General features: G+C 41.4%; 3 protein-coding genes across 5 annotated transcripts in view; 1 reads left to right on the top strand and 2 right to left on the bottom strand.

Annotated features, from left to right (window-relative positions):
* The window catches only part of LOC113122446 (mitochondrial folate transporter/carrier), a 3,482-nt gene extending 1,390 nt beyond the window's left edge, over positions 1-2,092 (top strand). Inside the window, exons 4-7 of the mRNA XM_026293807.1 lie at positions 211-365; positions 784-897; positions 1,105-1,250; positions 1,364-2,092. Coding sequence (XP_026149592.1) covers positions 211-365; positions 784-897; positions 1,105-1,250; positions 1,364-1,490 — 542 coding nt within the window. The 3' untranslated portion in view covers positions 1,491-2,092. The remainder of the gene's footprint in view (positions 1-210; positions 366-783; positions 898-1,104; positions 1,251-1,363) is intronic.
* Positions 2,093-2,163: 71 nt separating this feature from the next.
* Positions 2,164-6,434, bottom strand: LOC113122613 (collagen triple helix repeat-containing protein 1). Of its 3 annotated transcripts, XM_026294073.2 has the most exons (5): positions 6,266-6,434; positions 5,279-5,353; positions 3,466-3,684; positions 3,122-3,338; positions 2,164-2,662 (listed from the first exon to the last, which is right to left on the bottom strand). In XM_026294073.2, exons 1-5 carry the CDS (start codon positions 6,377-6,379, stop codon positions 2,520-2,522), a joined length of 768 nt encoding a protein of 255 aa, XP_026149858.1. In that variant the 5' UTR covers positions 6,380-6,434; the 3' UTR covers positions 2,164-2,519. The 3 variants fall into 3 exon arrangements, with proteins under 3 accessions (XP_026149858.1, XP_026149859.1, XP_026149860.1); XM_026294074.2 differs by lacking the exon at positions 5,279-5,353; XM_026294075.2 differs by lacking the exon at positions 5,279-5,353 and having other exon boundaries at positions 6,308-6,425.
* Positions 6,435-6,708: 274 nt separating this feature from the next.
* fzd6 (frizzled class receptor 6) lies at positions 6,709-16,447 on the bottom strand. Its single transcript, XM_026294068.2, has 8 exons — positions 16,291-16,447; positions 14,691-15,132; positions 11,034-11,230; positions 10,368-10,947; positions 9,828-10,247; positions 9,079-9,227; positions 8,597-8,983; positions 6,709-8,439 (listed from the first exon to the last, which is right to left on the bottom strand). Exons 2-8 carry the CDS (start codon positions 14,874-14,876, stop codon positions 8,280-8,282), a joined length of 2,079 nt encoding a protein of 692 aa, XP_026149853.1. The 5' UTR covers positions 14,877-15,132; positions 16,291-16,447; the 3' UTR covers positions 6,709-8,279.
* Between the last annotated feature and the right edge of the window lie 906 nt (positions 16,448-17,353).

The raw sequence follows: 17,353 nt of genomic DNA, 5'->3' as shown, positions 1-17,353 counted from the left end.
TGCTCAAAGTTAATGGTAAAATAGGGCCTATTTAGTGTGGCAGATCAAATTCCCTTAGATCAAGTCTCTTTTATATTTAGTTTCGAGGCAAATGAACCTGGAACCAGATCCTGTTGCAGTTTTGGTTGTATTTATTAACAATTGTGCACATTTAATAATGTAGCTGCACGTCATAGTATGACTGACAGTTCCCTACTTGTCCTCACCAAGGCATCCTAACTCTCACCATAACCAACCCAATTTGGGTGACCAAGACCCGGCTGGTGCTGCAGTACAATGCTGACTCAACCAGTAAACAGTACAAGGGAATGGTGGATGCTCTGGTCAAGATCTACCGCCATGAGGGAGTCCCGGGACTATATAAGGTACATCAGTCTATTTTTGGACTTCAGTGCAATGTAAAAATTCATGAAATATTAGACAAGAGTGAAAGCAATACATGTGCGGCGATTGTCACAAGAGGAGGAGCCAAATTTGCAGCAGAGACTGCTTTCCTAATGTTTTTTATGGTTCATAAAGATTGGTTCTCCACTAGAGGGCATTGCAACCCTGTCTTGTTTGTAGTAGGGCACTGAAAACTCCAGATAATGGCAATAATTTACAGAAATGTTAGGTTGTACTTTAGGTCCTTCAGCTTTATTTGCTTGGCAGGATGACTGCGTAATTGCATAGTGACAACCTGACGAAGTACAGACCGAGCTACAGACATCATGCCCTTTTCTATTAATAGACAATCATTGTGGTTATGTGAGTTTGCCAACATAGATTGTATGCTTTTCTTAGGGTTTTGTTCCTGGTCTGTTTGGTACATCTCATGGAGCTCTGCAGTTCATGGCCTATGAAGAGCTCAAGAGAGACTACAACAAATATAAGAAAGTGCCTTCAGATGTAAAGTTGGTGAGTCATTAACTCCATGAGCCAGACAGACTGGAAATGCAGTGTTTCATAAAGCTGAAGTATAAGGCTCGGAACCTTTCAGTTTAATAAAACTGAACACACAGTTGATTAGCTGCAGTTAAAGAAGTGACTCATCAGTTTTCCTGTTCTTCTCTGCTAATTTCTCAATCTCACAGTCTTTGTCTATTTGTCTGCCTGTGTAAACAGAATGCGTTGGAATATATCACAATGGCAGCATTATCCAAAATATTTGCTGTGGTCACAACATACCCATATCAGGTGGTGCGAGCTCGTCTACAAGACCAACACAACAGATACAGTGGAGTTATTGATGTCATCAGACGGACATGGAGGTATCCTACTGATCTGTACACAAAGGACCAATCATTCTGCTGTCTTCTGTTTCTGTATCTGGCTATCACATGTCATTTGACTCATGCTTATGATTTTGCCACTTTTTCCACAGGAACGAAGGGATCTACGGTTTCTACAAAGGCATCATCCCCAATGTGATACGCGTTACTCCAGCCTGCTGCATCACCTTTGTAGTTTACGAGAATGTATCTCGCTTTCTTTTGGGACAAAATAAATGAGGCTTGCGTGAGGCCCGGACAGCTGCAAAAAACCTCTGAGCTTGGTGCCACACCAACATACAGAGACCAAAACGGAGCTCCTAGTGCTCCATATGTGCATGACAAACTGTCCTTTGGTCCTGTTTTCAAACAGGGGAAACAGAATCATTTCAAATTCTGGATTGTCACTGAAATATGACAAAAATGTCTTAGTTTTCTAATTAATCATAACCTGAACACAGGGAAGAAATATGTTGCTGTTTGCCCCAGTGGAGATAATGCCACTGTGAGGGTACCTTTTTTTTTTTTTAATGGGATATGTAACTCTGTTTTAGGCATATACATAGATAAATGAAATATTTCCTTCTAGGAGTTATGTTTACATTTGACATGTTGGATGAAATATGAAAGCCTAATTATCAAAGCATTGCATCTGTGCATAACATTAGTTTGTCTCTTAAGTTATTTTGTTGTGTGTAGTTTACACAACACATTTTTCAGGAAAGTCATACTTTTAATGTTATTATTTTCTAAGAACAAATTGTCACTGGATGGCTTTATAACATTTTGTTATAATTGGCTTTTTCGCCATTGTATTTTGTACAGTAAATGGAGTAAATGTATTATTTGTGAGTATATTCATTTAAGTACATGGCATTTCAAAGACTGCAGTAATTAGATAGTCACATCAGGATTAGATTCTTTACAAAAAGATAACTTTATTAACAGTAATAATGAATATAAACAAGACACACATGAGTACACAGTCTAAGCTTTGTCAATGTCTCGTCGCGCTTGTTTAATGGTTACTTTGGTCTGACAGCACTGACGAGAAAAGCTACAGTACAAAGTTTATTACTAGCAGACTGATACGGTATCCTTGTTTATAGCCTGTCAGCTAGTATGGAATTTTAACAAAAAAACATTCAAGTTACCATCAGTGATGCTGTGACGCCTCAGCAGAAACCATACCTGATCATTTTAGAGGGCTGGATAACATGCTGTTATACTACCATGGCTGGTCCCTCCCTGCTTTCTAACTTCTGTTTTTTATTTAGGCAGTTCCTCAATGATAATCCTGGATACTGAATTCCACCCTGTAGATGCGTCACCTCTTGGATAGTCAGCGCATGTCCCCACCCACACAGCCACATCCACCAACCCTGCTTTGACGCCCTCACACAGCCCTTCAACTGCAGAGGGAAAAAAAACAAAGAGACGGAAATTGTTAATTGCTCCGGTTTCTGAGACAGTGGTGAACTTTTAAAAACCTAACTGTTTGGGTGCAACTTCGTTTTAAACTTTGCAAATTGTTGACGAGGCCTTTTATGATCCACAGCAATTAAATATCCACTTAGAGGAACAGTTTGACACTGGGGAAACAGCTGGTCTGTGTCTGTAGGTAACAAAAGACAAGCCAGGAAAAAGACCTTCCTGAAGGCAACCAGTGAGGGAAGTCACTACTTCTGGCTGATGGCTCTAACTACATATTTAGTGTAGATACAGACATGGCAGTAATGATTTTCCTCATCTAAATCGAAACTAGAAGCAAAAAACTTCTTTCCCAATCTTCTTGGAGAATGTGTTTGGAGAATGTGTTTGGGGGGGGGGGGTTATTTATTGCATACAAAAAATAATGTATGATGCTGCACCTGAGGATGTTCTGTGGATGTTGATAGTTGAGTTGAGCTCAGGGCTTCCTTGATCTAAGTAGATGATTGACTCTATGGGCAGGGGTCCTGTACACTCCGCTCCATTGAAAGTGAAGTACCACCTCTGGCAGCATGCGTTCTTGCACTTGAGCCTTAGGGAACCGCTGAAGAGGACTCTGAGAGAGCTGTCTGAACGCAGTTTGGTGAACGTACAGTCCTGCAACACACCGCGGGGAAGTTGTGCCACTGATATGCATTGTGCAGGCTGTGCAGCATTTATGTGAATGTGTAAAATACTTAAACACCCACATTCCTCGGAAACATGTTGCCCTGAAGATACTTACAACTATTTTGCCCAGATCAATCCCATAATTCAGAGCGTTCCAGGCGCACTGCTTGTAGTTGGGCCTCCAGGGCTCCTCGAAGATCTCGCTAACGCACTCGCCTTTTTCACCCTTGAGCCCATCTCGGCCAGGGATGCCTGGCGTTCCAGGGATGCCGTTGGTACCGGGGTTGCCATCTCTTCCAGAGGTGCCTGCTGGCCCCTGCATGCAGCTGCCATACTGAACAAACAAAGAGGAGAAGAAGAGTAGGTGGAAGTTGATGAAAAGAAATTGTACACCAGCTGTCTATTGTCAAACTTCCTGTTTCAGACTTTTTTTTCTTTTCTTTCAGGGGTAAATCCATCTTTGGGCTGCATGCACCATAGACACCTTAATGCTGCCATCCATTCAAACACCACCACAGGAAGCCAGATTATACCCCATTTACTAGTCAAATGAAACAAATGCCCTGCCATTGGGCTGAAATAAGGCTAGAAACATGATCACAACCAAAGCAAAGCAATAGAACCAGCAACCATGAAGCGAGTGAATGACAGATGATGTGTTGATGAACTGAAGGCTTGTTGATGGCCTAAACTAAGTTGTCTAGCCACCCAGCTCTCGGTGTGATTCATTGCCCTGCTGAATCTCCTGCTATGTTTAAACAGATGCTGCATCTTACTCAGGCTGACTCAAACACACACTCACACACACAGTCACAGAGACGAGGCTGCCTGCCAATGCCGACCATATACAGACACAGTGAAGTTCCAAATGGCTTTATGTAATCTGTTCTTCAAAAACACATTTTGAGCAACAAACTGCAATGTGTGGGTTAACTGTTCAAAGTTTTTTTTTTTTTTTAGATCTTATCTAATCTATTTTGGTTCCGTGACGTTTAATTGTCATATTCTCATTCTCTAGTCAGGACTGAAGTAACCTGACACAATGAAGTGTGTCCTCGCCCCTTAAGCAAACAACTGATGCCAAAAACATTTGGGTATGGGTTTTTGTTGGGTCATTTTTGCTCAGCATGCAGCTGTGGAACAGTTACAGGGGGCACATAGCCAAAAGACATTAAGTCCCACAGCAGGAGAGAACAAAGACTGTTTACTCCAGTTTCTTGTCCCAACTTGAGTCTCTGGAGCTGAAGCAGAAAAATCTACATTAGAGGCTATGAATCTGAAAAATGCCAAATGTAGAGAGAATTCCAGTATTTTAACCTCAGCTGCTGTAGAACAGATGGTCGAGAGTCTGTTTTAGCCATTAAGGGGCAATGCTGGAGCAACCTGGAGATGTGAGAACTGACATCATTTCTACAGGAAACTGGGAAGGCTGTGATGAAAGCAGTAGGTTGTGGGTTGGTATGCATGTGCTGTAACCATCCTCAAGAAAAAGGGACAAATTTTCCCAAAACCTCAGCTAAATTGGAGGCGAAATGATGCAAATGATGCATGCAAGGGGGGGGGGGGGGGGGGTCTCAGTTTTATTAAGGCTTGAAATTTTGGAGACCTTTCAAAGCAGAATAATGAAAGGAACCTCTGTTCACTTAACCACACAGCTGAGTTTTGCTTCCAGTGAGTGTTTCTATAGTGCTGCTGCCTGCCTGCATGAATTACGCTCCAGCCCCACTGTAGATTAGTAGCACACAGTCCATTACTGTATCTGAAGCATAAAGGCTGCATTTGCCTCCGAGTGCTGAGGATTCATGCATTAGTAAGTGCTGAAGCAAGGACTGAAGCTCTCCTAGAGCATGCAGAGTGTGGATATAATACATGGTTATGAGAGTTTCTAGAAGTTCTCAGTAGGATGCAAAATAGGACTCTATGATTACCATGTTGGAATAAGCAGATCTTCCATCTCCAGAGTGCGTGGTGCAGTTGGGCTTTTCTGCATCATTTCCAGTGCACTAGATACAGATGGCAACACAGGATGCTATTCATTATATCTTTCCACTGTGGTGTAAAATGTGGAATTAGGTTTGAGGACAATGAAGAGCAAAGTGCCTGTGGTTCTCAGAGTGTTCTCAGATTTGTAAACGTGCCTGAGGGGACTCCACACAATCCCAGAAAAAGAAACACCAGTTTCACTTCCACTTGACTCCCAGGAGGTTAAAGAAATGTGTCCACTCTGCTCCTCCACTCCTTCACCCTATCTGTTTTTATAGTTCTGTGCAAAGATAGTCTGAATTTTAATAAAGATAATTTAGACATTTATCAGCTTTAAAATATGAATCTCACCCACCTCCTATTTTAAACATACAGAAGCCATTTTAAAAAATCTGTCAGACAGGCAGAGAGATAACAAAGAAAGGCATTCAGACAGTATGAGCCAGACCCCAACTTCCTGCTTGGGATTTTTTTTTTTTTTTCTGTCCATTCAGTCTGCTGGAGAACAGCCAAACCTGGAATAATAGGGAACCAGCTGACCCATACAGCAACTATATAGCAGCACTCCTCATTGGTGGCATTTTTGTCAAAGTGGAGACCACACTCATTGCACTATAAGTTTGGATGGAGTTCAGCTGTCAGTGCTGTCAATGAACTAGAAGTGTGGATGAATCAACATATTACTTTTTTTTCTTTGTTGGGAAATCAGTCGTTTAAAGATATGACACAAAGAAAAGCCATCCCAGAATGAGTTCAAAGAACTTTGCCAGCAAAATTGCAAATACATCAAATAATCGTTTTCCCATGTGAAGTTAGAAAACCCGTCCACAGAGCATACAGCAACTCTCGCTTGGAAATGCCACATAGCTACTTTTAGAAATGATCAGAGCGGCTGTATGGTTCTCATCTCTCTCTTATCTAATCGTCCTTACCTTGTCAGCGTCAGGATCCTTTCGGTATCCTCTGTTTCTCACCTTTTCCACGCCATAAAGAGGCGAAGCCAAGAAGACGAGCAGCAGCAGGCGCGCAACAAGACGAGACATCATTGAGCAGACAGCCGATCAACTGTGCGCGCTCCCTCTGAGAACTGAGGCGACAGTTTGACTCCAGATCCAGCCAGGGGGGGCAGGACGAGGGGGGAAGGAGCCAACTTGCAGAAACGCACTCTAAGCAAAAACACATCGCTATGACATATGTACTCGTGTACTCGTATAAGCGCGCCAGTGTACTAAAACCGCGTTAATAGTGCCCTTCAATGTACTTTCTGGGCACATGTCCACTTTTTAGCATGTGCAAGATATTACTGGCGTTTAAGTCAATTCTATACTAACATCTAATATAATCACTGGCGTGTATGCAAATACAAAGACAGAGCTGGCTTTACTTTTTTATTATTCCAAATTTTATCAAAATGAAATTGTTTGCATACAAAATTATACTGTAAATATTGGCTACACAAAAGCAGTGTAACAGCTCACAGAACTGTATAGAGCATTTGAGACTACATTAGGCGAGACCCCTGTTTACATTCCAGCAATATAACAATATACAGTAGAAATAAATTGACACAGATTCCCTTTTAATTAGTGTTATTAAAAATGTCATGTGAGCCATATAAAATGTGTGTGTGTGTGTATAATAAAGGGAAGCCACAGCCAAACACACAGTCCAGCATGACAGATGTTCAAATACATCACAGAAGCAGGTCTGGAAATACTTGATGGGAAGGCATATGTTACTGATAAGCCCTGAACAAATTCCCAAATCCTGTTTGTTATTCGTTAATGACTGTTCATACTTAACACAGCAATTAGTGTATCTAATGACAAATTGTGCAAAGCCTTTTTGTGTCTTCAATTTGACTGAAAATCCTATGAATATATACCTACACCAAGAACACAGATGTGACACATGTGAAACATCTGCAGGTTCTTCAAAGATGATGAACCACTCAAAGGAAGGCACATTCTCTCCAGAAAACTATAAATCTATACTATATCCAAATTCACAGGACATATCTTTGAGGACACATAAAGGGAACAACCACTGGAGTGTTTACATAGTAAGCGAATATGTAGAAAAATGAAAGTACATCTTTAAGGAAAACTAACAAAAATCAAATATGTCAAGTTTAAGAGCATGCCTTTTTTCAGAGAAGGAAAAAAAAGCATTTTGTGTATTGCAAAAATTTCAAGAAAAAACACCTTTCTAAATAGCACAATAAGACATTCAAAAAACTATTACCACAGATTTGAATGTTTGGCAATATGACCCCTAACCAAATTCAGTGTAATGACTAGTCCAGTCAAAGAGTTTCTAAAAAAATAGAATATTTACATAAATATTGCAACTGTTTACTAGTGTGCATACTATCCCTCTTCTATGCATTCTAAAATGCACTTTGTTTTCATGCTGGTTCTAATGTTTTCTTTTTTGCATTATGTAAAGCACTTGTAATATCCTCTTGTATGAAATTGTGCTACATAAATAACCTTGCTTTGCTTTGATTCTGAGCTAGCAATCTACAATCCAGTAGACCGAATGCATGCTAGAAAATGAAGTAGGTGTATATAGTAGGGATATAGCTCAGCTACTACAACATTCAGGTTTAAGGCCAAAAATTCAATAAAGCTGAAAGACACAATGACCCAAAAAAAAAAAAAAAAAAAAAAAAAAAAAAATCGAACACCTATAGACTGTTAAAACCCACAGATTCTGGTCCAACATATCACATCTGAAATCACTGAGGTATGCTACAGATTGCTGTCAGTGAAGCTTCACTAACTGTAACCAATACAATCATAATCTGATGGATGGTGGCACTTACATGATGTATGACAAGCCAAATGAATACATACATCAGTCAGCATTAGCTGTGACACTGAGTCAGTGGTATCATGAAGGATGGGTGCTTTAATGGACCAACAAACTTCAGGCTCAGACAGCTCAGCAGCCGTTGTCCATTGTGTCCTTGTTCTCCTCAGGGACCTGATGCACAAGCTGATGGGTGGAGCCTTGGATGCTGCTGTGTGGCAGGTTTAAAGCTGGATGCTGCTGCCCGCTGGGAACTGGTCTGGCCTCTGACAGCTCGCTCCTCGGAGTCATCCTGAACCAGACAGGACACACAGCAGAAGCCAGTGGTGCTTATTACTTAGTTTTATAACAGCAAAAACAACAAGGACACCATTTACAAGCTGAGCTGTTGAGATGCAATAGAAGTGTCTATTAGTACATCAACAAGTACTGCAAGTAGTCTCACTGACCTTCCATCTGGGACTTTGTGCATGCTTTCTGAGCGGCTGCTGACCCTACTGGAGCTCCCCCCTTTGCTGCGTCTCTCCCCTCCCTCTCTCTCCCCCCTTCTGGAACTCCGACTGGAGGTGCCCCTGTCCAGGTGCTCCCTGGCTGTAGCCTCAGACAGAGAACCTTGCAGGTGGGGTTCATGATTGCTGAGCACAGAGGTTCCTTGGTTGGCAGTAGTGGGGGATCTTGTGGGTGTGGTCCCTGTGCTGGTGCCCATGGACTTGGAGATCACTTTGAGCTTGTGGGAGCTCTGCTTGTGGTGCTTCTTCTTGTGCTGGACACGGCTGTTGTGCTTGAGGAAGAACTCACAAGACTCCTGGAGCACCCGGCGGCTCTCAGTGATGGGACTGTGGGTCACAGAACATGCCATGTTTACTGAAACTACATATTTATTCCTTATGAGAACTGAATTTGAACAACAGGACAAGAGATGCAGTCCTACTCTTTTTTGCGGGTCCTGTTGAAGAAGTAGGCCCACTCCGAGCACGTCTTTTTGCTGCTGACCCAGAATACTGCAGATATTCCAACCACCAGCGTCATCAAGTATTTCACCAAAAACAGAGAGAGGTCAGGGCGAACCTGCTCTATTGTCTGAAACAAAAAAGTAAATTCACATGGAAACAGAATCCTTGTGGTTTAGAACAAATTAAATTTTTTAATCAAGACCAAATGAAGCTGAGCTGACCTAGTTTTTTCATTTTGAACTGTTCTTTATTTATTTTCTTAGATTTTTCCCTTGTCTCCTGATCATCATTGAATTGTAAATAAAAATAAAATGTTAAAATAAAGAGAAATGTAATATATCTGTCATTTTTTTCCTGTTGGTAATGCTGTTAGCTGCCTTTTGAAAAAAAAAAATCAAAGTGAAAGCATTGAATGTCAGGCATCTTGTGAAACATTTGCTTAAATAATTATATTTATTAGCTTGAAATTTGACATAACACACATTATACACACTTCTTGGGGGAGAAGAGATAGGTCACACTGAACAACTTTTTAGTTCAGATGTGTGTACCTTGGTGCACATTTGTGATTTGGACTATAAATTGGACTAAATAAATAAAATGTGACATGACTTAATGTTCTTGACAATTTGCCTTTTGAACAGAGGACTTGGAAAGCTTTTTTTGATATGTCACTTGGTCCTAACTAGTGCTGTAAACATTCAGCAAGTGAATAAGCCACAGCTACCTTGTAGGAACAGGGGATGCTGTACTCCTGACAGCGGTCATTGATCCATGTATTCTCCCAGGTGCTGCGGTGACTCTGTTCGTAGGTGTAGCAGGCTAGCAGGGTGACCAGTGGGACCAGATATAGGCAGCTGAACACACCAATACGGATCATGAACTTCTTCAGCTTCTCCTGGTTGCGCTCGTCATGCTGAATGACCTGCCGGACATGGTTGAGAGAAACGATGCCTGCCAGGATGAGGAAAAGACCGACTATGACGCCCACACACAGTGGAGCCAGCACAAAGTAGCGTAGGGCGTCCAGGTCATAGAGTCCCACAAAGCAAACCCCACTGATGTTGTCCCCTTCGACCTTGTTCAGAGCGAGCAGCATGACAGTTAGCGCCCCGGGGATCCCCCAGGCAGCTGAGTGGAACCACACCTATAAACAAAGGAAGTGAGAAAGACTATAATAAACAGTGTACATTATCCTGATCACCAATAGCTTGCATTTGCTCAGTTTATTTTCTGAATTCTCAAATCACATTCTTAAAAGCCTTACTGCTTTCTTCTCTATGGCCTCACAGCTCCACTTGGGTCCAGCTGCCAGAAACCATGTGATGGTGAGTATGACCCACCAGACAGTTCCAGCGATGGAGAAGAAGTAGAGGAGCATAAAAAGCAGTGTGCAGCCTTTGCTCTGTGAGCCAAGCACCACTGTGTCCACTCCTGAAAGATGGGCTGCTTTAGTACAGGATGCATTGTTCCCCAGTAGGAAACCGATAAAGTATATGAGCGAAACAAAGCTGTAGCAGACGGCGTAAAAGATTATGGGGCGCTCGGGGTATCGAAAACGTTTGACATCAATGAGGAAGGTGAGGAAGGTGAAGAGGGTGGCTCCCAGACAGATGATAGAGGACACACCAATGAAACTCTTTGCAAAGTCAATGTCGTGGGGTTTGAAGTACATGTTGGAGCAAGGTGGAGCACAGTCCTGAGCCCCCAGAAACGATGATCCATGGCCCGGCTTGGTCTTCAACTGCAGTGGACACCAGAAACCCAAGTCCCTCTTAGCTGATGAGGAGATGATAGGGGTGGTTGCAGGTAGTGCTGAGGCGCCAGGGGAGTTACATGGATCCAACCTAAAGGAAAATGATAATATCAGCATAATTAATTGATCAGAAATCATTTGTATCTCTCTAATTCTGTGCAATTGAGGTTTTCCCACTTGTCACACTGTAGCTCAGGAGGCCAGGTGACACCAAAGGTTTGGATATCCTCCTTACAGTCGGACAGAACAGCCTCACACTGCTCTCGGCATGGACGGATAACCTTGTTCTCTTCGGTGCATGCTGGGATAAAGGCTTGGCACAGGAAGTGGTGGACATCTGGAGAGCAGCGCAGGTTTGCCAGGGGCATAAATGGCTAAGGATGGAGAGAAAAGTGACATAATATTGAAAATCATTTTGTAAGTTTAAGAGGTTATGACCCAGTTAATCAAAAATTACACAAACATGCCTGTTATATTAATGGGACAAAAGCTGTGTTGTTCACAATCAACTTTACATTGATTCCTGAGAATTAAATCAAATTCTGAGTGAAGAATGAGTTTGTGTCTGTTATTCAGGTCAGGGTTAAGTGTACTATCTGTTATACACAGTCAAGAGCAATAAACAAAAATATTCAACAGGTCCATGCTAAATTTGGTATGGCATGACTTCTTAAGTCTCTAAAGAAGAAATTTAAACAAATAAAATCTGATTGTTTTATGTTAGATGTTAATCTGCAAAAAAAAACCTTTATTTCCCCTGAGCTACTTTTCACAAGTATGACAAATTTATCAAAATCTCATACTGGTGTTAAAATAAACTTGCATATTTTTAGGAGAAACAATTTAGACAAAGATAAGATCTTTAGTATTTGACTTTCCACTGGGAAGTTTGTAAGGTAAGTGCTGTTTCACATCTTGTGAGTGAGAGGACTTATTATTATAAATATTATTATTATTATTATTACTATTATTATTATTATTATTATTATTATTATATAAAGAAGTATATATGACTTTTCCCATAAAGAATCTGGTTCAAATTAATAATGTAATCTAAAAAGGGGCGCTGGGTTCATAAATGGGAATAGAGTAGTGTGTAGCAAAGCAGGCAAAACCATTATACTACACAAAGCAATATACATTATTTTGGAGTTTCCTCAATCTTATTTGTAATAAACTGGATGGTTTTACTATTATAACCTGCAGGACAAAACTGTAACAGAATAAACATGCTTTGCTTGACCTGGTCATAATGCGTAGACTAACAGAACATTCACTATAAATCAAAAATGTTGGGGACCACTATGGTACAGAGAGCATTAACTACATTTGATGAGCTGTGCAGTGCTTGATAGTTCCACACAAAGGGGCACATTCAGTAGCTGGAAACCATATTCTTCCGTTTCAACACACTGGTCAAGAAGCTAAGGCCCAAGGGTGGGTGGAGAGGGGCTGGGGGTTGCAGTATAGGTGGCAGGAAATAAGTGTGCACAAGACAGGGCAGGAAGGCTGGAAAGCACAGGGCTGATGGTATGTCAAGGCTGCTGAGGAGCCACAGTATTAAGTATGTCTACAGGGTGTGCGAATTTATCAGAGGGATTCAGAGCTTATGCTGAAGGCAATTTCATTCCACTCAAACAAGTCTGGATCATGTCTATGTGGTTGTTTCTGGATCTTTGGATTTTGAGTACATGCACAGGTAACTTTATTATTGCCTTTAGACCAGCTACTCTCCTACTCTCCAGAATACACTTTGTTCTCACTATGTAGACATTTAAGAGAAATTTTTTAACCTGATATAATAGTTATCAGATATTTGTGTGCAGACAGACTGCTGTCAGTCTATACTGCCAATATTTGTACACAGAACACACACACACACACTCTCCAACACAGATCACTATTCAATGTTTCTTCTCTTTTTTTGCTTCTGAAACTGAGACTGGCAGTAGGCTCATGTCTCTGAGGCCTGGCCTTGCCCCCTCTGACAGTAAGCATCCTTGTTTCACTCCGGTGGAGGTCCTGGAATCCTTGTCAGTCACCTACACATTGCTCAACAATCTGAACTTTATTTGCTTTATAGCAGAATTACTGCAAAAACTGCCCTCATTTCAGCAGCGATCAACCAGGATCAGTGGCAAAAGTCAAGCTGATGTGCTTTTAAATGCAGAATCTTCTGCAGATAATTTCACAGCCAAGAATTTTGAGGATTAAATCATTCAAAAATGTCTAGACATTCATTTTTCAAACTTTTGCTCAAGCTTTTGAACACATAAGTTTTGTTTGTCAATGCATCTTTCCATTTCCTTTGTATTCTAACATCTCAAACTTTTCTGTTTCAAACACTGGCAGGCACTGGTGGGATCTGGGACCAAGAGTGGAAAAAGGTTGGCCCACCTCCGGAAAATTCTACTGATAGGCCTGGACTGGGCTCTGTACAAAGCACAGGTCTGCTTGATTACAGTGTCAGGGCTTTATGATAAACCACTGCACATTTTCAGAGACTTCCGCATAGAACGTAATAGTGACTGTGGGCCCAAAAGTGTAAGCCTGTCACCTGGCAAGTAAGACTGTGTACGGGGGGGAAATGAGTGAGTGATTAACAGAGGGAGAATACTCTTTGTGGTATGCAGGGTAGGCTTTGTGTTAGACTGGGTGTGTCCCTCCCCTTCCTGCAAAAATCAAAGGGTCCTCACAACAAAGTCGATGAAGTTGCCCGTGGCCAATGCTGCTGTGAAATAAGAAAGCCTATACCTTTGCCAGATGCCACACAAAAGATTCCTTCATCAGATCGCTGTTTCATTCTGACACCAAATGTGTGTAACCCAAACCCTAGGGTTCAGGAATGCCAGGACTACAGAAACTGAGTTCACTGCTGGGAAGAGACACAAGACAACACTAGGTCTAACAGCACGTTAAAGTCAAATTACAGTACCAACACTGTCAGAAATAAGTGACATCCAAAGAGGAACATTAATGCAGGAGGTACTGATGATGTACTTACACGTCTTCTTTTTTACAGGCTTGACAAGCCAAAACAAGGTACGGCAGGTACAGCATATTTGCGCTTTGATGGATTTTGCACTGGGTGCTCGGGAACCAACTTAACATTTTTCATTTCTTCAACATCTATTTAGAAAGCGTCACAAAGCCGCCAGATTGAAAGCTCAGCAACATTACCCTAAATGACATGTAGTAATGACGTTCAAACAGTCATCTAACCTGTTGACATTTTTTTTTTGTTGTCAGTGTTCAAAACTTCAGAGCTGATTGGACTTAGTAGGACTACTGACTTTAAATTACTGAGGTTCAGTAATTTGTTGGATTTAATAGAAAGTATCTTTAGTACGTGGGGCAGTGGGGTGTAGTTTACCATCTATTATTTATGACAGCTGAGATTTCAAAGTGAGATTTACAGCTATCCTGTTCACAAGAATACTAAACAGTTTATTTACTAGACAGCACTCTCTGTGTGTGCTTGCTGAAGACCATTCAAAATGATACTTAAGGTTCAATCAATACGCACTTCTGGAGTCAGACACTGGCATTTATAGACTGGACCCATAACTAACCCTAATGATAACACTGATAATGCCATTCATTAGCTTTGAATGTGTTAATCATTCTTACTTACAAGCACATGAAGCTATTCTTTCTATCACAGATCAATATAAGGAGATTTTTAAGGTGGGTTAGCAGCAATTTAATTTTTTAATGTAATGTTTCTTCTTAAAAAGCTGTAATTTTACCAAATACTGTTTACACCAACAGTGGGTTTCTTTATTTGTATATTTATTAATTGGCCCACCCCAAACCATAATTAAAACCACTTACCTCCATATGACTGGCTGCAATATCCTGATCATAGTGCTCCATCATGTTGGGAAAGAAGGTCAGGTTGTAGGGCATCTCTAAGCACCGATGCACTTTGATTGGCTCACAGGTAAACAGGCTGTGGGCATTACAGCTACCTACCCATATCAGAGGTAGGCACACCCACAGAGGACCTGGCATCAGCATTGCAACGGTTGACTGGGAGTGAGTGTGTGAGCTTGTGTTTTTTTTGACTAAACTAGAACAGGTTTCTTTTTGGCTCGGTGTGAGAATATCTTGGCCCAAATGTTGAATTCCACTGACTCACGCTGTCATCCACAGTTCACTCCCCCTAGGGACATCTCAATGGAGCAGGTGGGTGTTCCTGCAGGTAGAACTTTCCCATTAGCCCCCCTGTTTGGTCAGCATGTGCCTCTGGGTCACAGATCAGAATCCCACATCCCTGAAATAAAAGCAATTTCACTGAATTTCAAACCCACAATTCATGAAGATCACGTTTAAAACACTATTACAAAGACTCCAGATAGACTCAAGCACAATCATCAAAACAGCCTCTAACTGCACCATCAACTAAAGAATGAAACTGAGCAACTCCTCATTTTTACTGTGCACCCCTACAGGTTTCTTGACGTCCCCAGGCTCTAGTTTTGGAAGCACTGTTTGAAGACACATCAAGTACAAGGAATTAAGGGACCGAAATCCAGTCAATCCCTTTGGCAGACTTTAAGTGCATGCATTTAAACAGGGTGGGGAATGTTAAAGACCCAGTCTGATTCAGTAGAATAAGTCTCAGCTTGTTGATGCACATTAAATTTCACATTCACGTGTCAGTTTCACATACATATAGTACTTACATACAGAGGTTTGACTGCCTGAGAAACAGTAATACTTTCCCAGCGGACACAAAAGCAAAGTATCAACAGGTCGGGCCTTTTATAGGGGCGTATATAGGACTAAGTTTGTCTGTTACTTCTGCTTATATTTTGTATGCTGGCACATGTATGTGTGTATTGAAGTTGTTTACATTAAGATTTAAGTTGTTTTTTTGTTTTTTTTAACAAAAACAGATACGTTGCTTATAATATTGGTGCTTAATAATTATACCCCTGCTGTGTTTATATCACTGTGGTAAGAGCTGACCTAATATTACCACAGCTTTGATTACATGAAAGTAACCACATCCAACAGTTCTCACAGCGCAGACTCTGGACTTTAAAGTGCACTGAGCTGTACTGAAATAATAAGTGTAAAAACGCTCATTTTGGCTCTTCGGGTTAGCATATTAGCAATGATTAAAAAGACAATACTAAGTCTTAGTCTGACACGTTACTATCAACAAACCCGCTAACGTTACATGTGCAGGCTAATAAAAACATAAACCCACATAATTTCATAACTTAGTGTATCCAAGAGTAGTTAAGAAATATGTGAGTTTACCGCGGGCAGGAAAGCTGTTTCTCCAAGAGTCGGGCACCAGCTGCGGGGAGAGAGTACAGTAAACATGCCTGGCTCGGTCTCTCCCACGGGACGGGGGCCCGAAACAACTTCGGTGCTAAAAAGAAAGTTAAGAATAGGAGGAAAATGAAACGCGAACCCTTACCCAAACTGCCCAGGAGTTCGTGTAACAGCTGCCTACATGGACAGTCGTAGGAGCTATTCAGTTGGGGATTGGGAGACTGTTTCCCGCAGTCCGCTCCAGCTCGGTCCCTCTTTCTGCTCTTGTCTGGAGGACTGGACGCTGCCTTCAGGTCACGTTGGAAATCTGATAACCACGGAGAACCGATGGGAACTGACAAGAATGTGCGTTTGGAAAAAAAAAGCTGCATTGGCTGTTGATCTAAAATTTGTCTTCAGTAACCCTTTGCACCAGTGCACTTTTGTTTCCAAGTTTCATCTGACTAAGCTGTAGTCGCTATAAAGGTAGTAACCAGTACAAGTACGAAGTTGTTAGAAATCAAAAGCACTTGAATGTCCCACACAGTAAGATGCACTACCAAGGGAACTGACGGGGAAGCACATGAACGCATCCGTGCAAATGGATAAAAGGATGGGCCAACCCATCCATCCATCCATCCATCCATCCATTATCTATAATTATCTACACCCATGTATATGTAGGATCACGGGGATCTGCTGGAGGATGGGACAACCTGAGACCCAAACTAAAAAGCAACCTCTATGTTTGGACTGATTTATGCATCTGACATTGGTGACATCAGATTTTTTTCAAAGTTTATTTAGGAAAATTAATTTGTTAATTCAATCAATAATTGCAATTGAGTCAGCGGCCTTTTTACATCCATATCAACAGGAGGGGCTGTTGTAGATCTGTGGAATCTGAAAAGACATAGGATGAGAGTGTTGGTGTAGTTTTCATCCGCAAGATGAAAGTCACACATTCTTCCATATAATCTAGAAATGACTGGGGAATGCTTGATAGCCTACCAAACAAACACCAGCAGGCTGTACAGCTGATGAAAAAAAAACTGCAGTACATCTAACTGTAAATTAAACAAACTACTAACTAATTACAATAATCAGACTATGGCTCATTTGCTTGTACACTCTTTTGAAATCCTACGAGGACCCCTGCTGTCCCTACAGACGCCTATCATACTAGATGTAGTAAACATACAGGTGTTGGCACAATTTGTCGTGTACCG

This window comes from Mastacembelus armatus, chromosome 16 (genome assembly GCF_900324485.2).
Source record: "Mastacembelus armatus chromosome 16, fMasArm1.2, whole genome shotgun sequence".
Taxonomy (NCBI): domain Eukaryota; kingdom Metazoa; phylum Chordata; class Actinopteri; order Synbranchiformes; family Mastacembelidae; genus Mastacembelus; species Mastacembelus armatus.
This window is presented reverse-complemented; position numbering and strand designations above follow the sequence as displayed.

Bases quoted from the DNA above. Each gene is read 5' to 3' on its own strand.
- LOC113122613 (XM_026294073.2), bottom strand. From the start codon at position 6,379: ATGATGTCTCGTCTTGTTGCGCGCCTGCTGCTGCTCGTCTTCTTGGCT. The intron at 5,354-6,265 runs GTAAGGACGATT...ATCTGTATCTAG, and splicing joins AGGATCCTGACGCTGACAAG to TGCACTGGAAATGATGCAGA. The intron at 2,663-3,121 runs GTGCAGCATCAT...TTCCCTCTGCAG, and splicing joins CATCCACAGAACATCCTCAG to TTGAAGGGCTGTGTGAGGGC.
- fzd6 (XM_026294068.2), bottom strand. From the start codon at position 14,876: ATGCTGATGCCAGGTCCTCTGTGGGTGTGCCTACCTCTGATATGGGTA. The intron at 11,231-14,690 runs GTAAGTGGTTTT...CTCCATCCTTAG, and splicing joins TTGCAGCCAGTCATATGGAG to CCATTTATGCCCCTGGCAAA. The intron at 10,248-10,367 runs GTAAGGCTTTTA...CTTTGTTTATAG, and splicing joins AGGCCATAGAGAAGAAAGCA to GTGTGGTTCCACTCAGCTGC.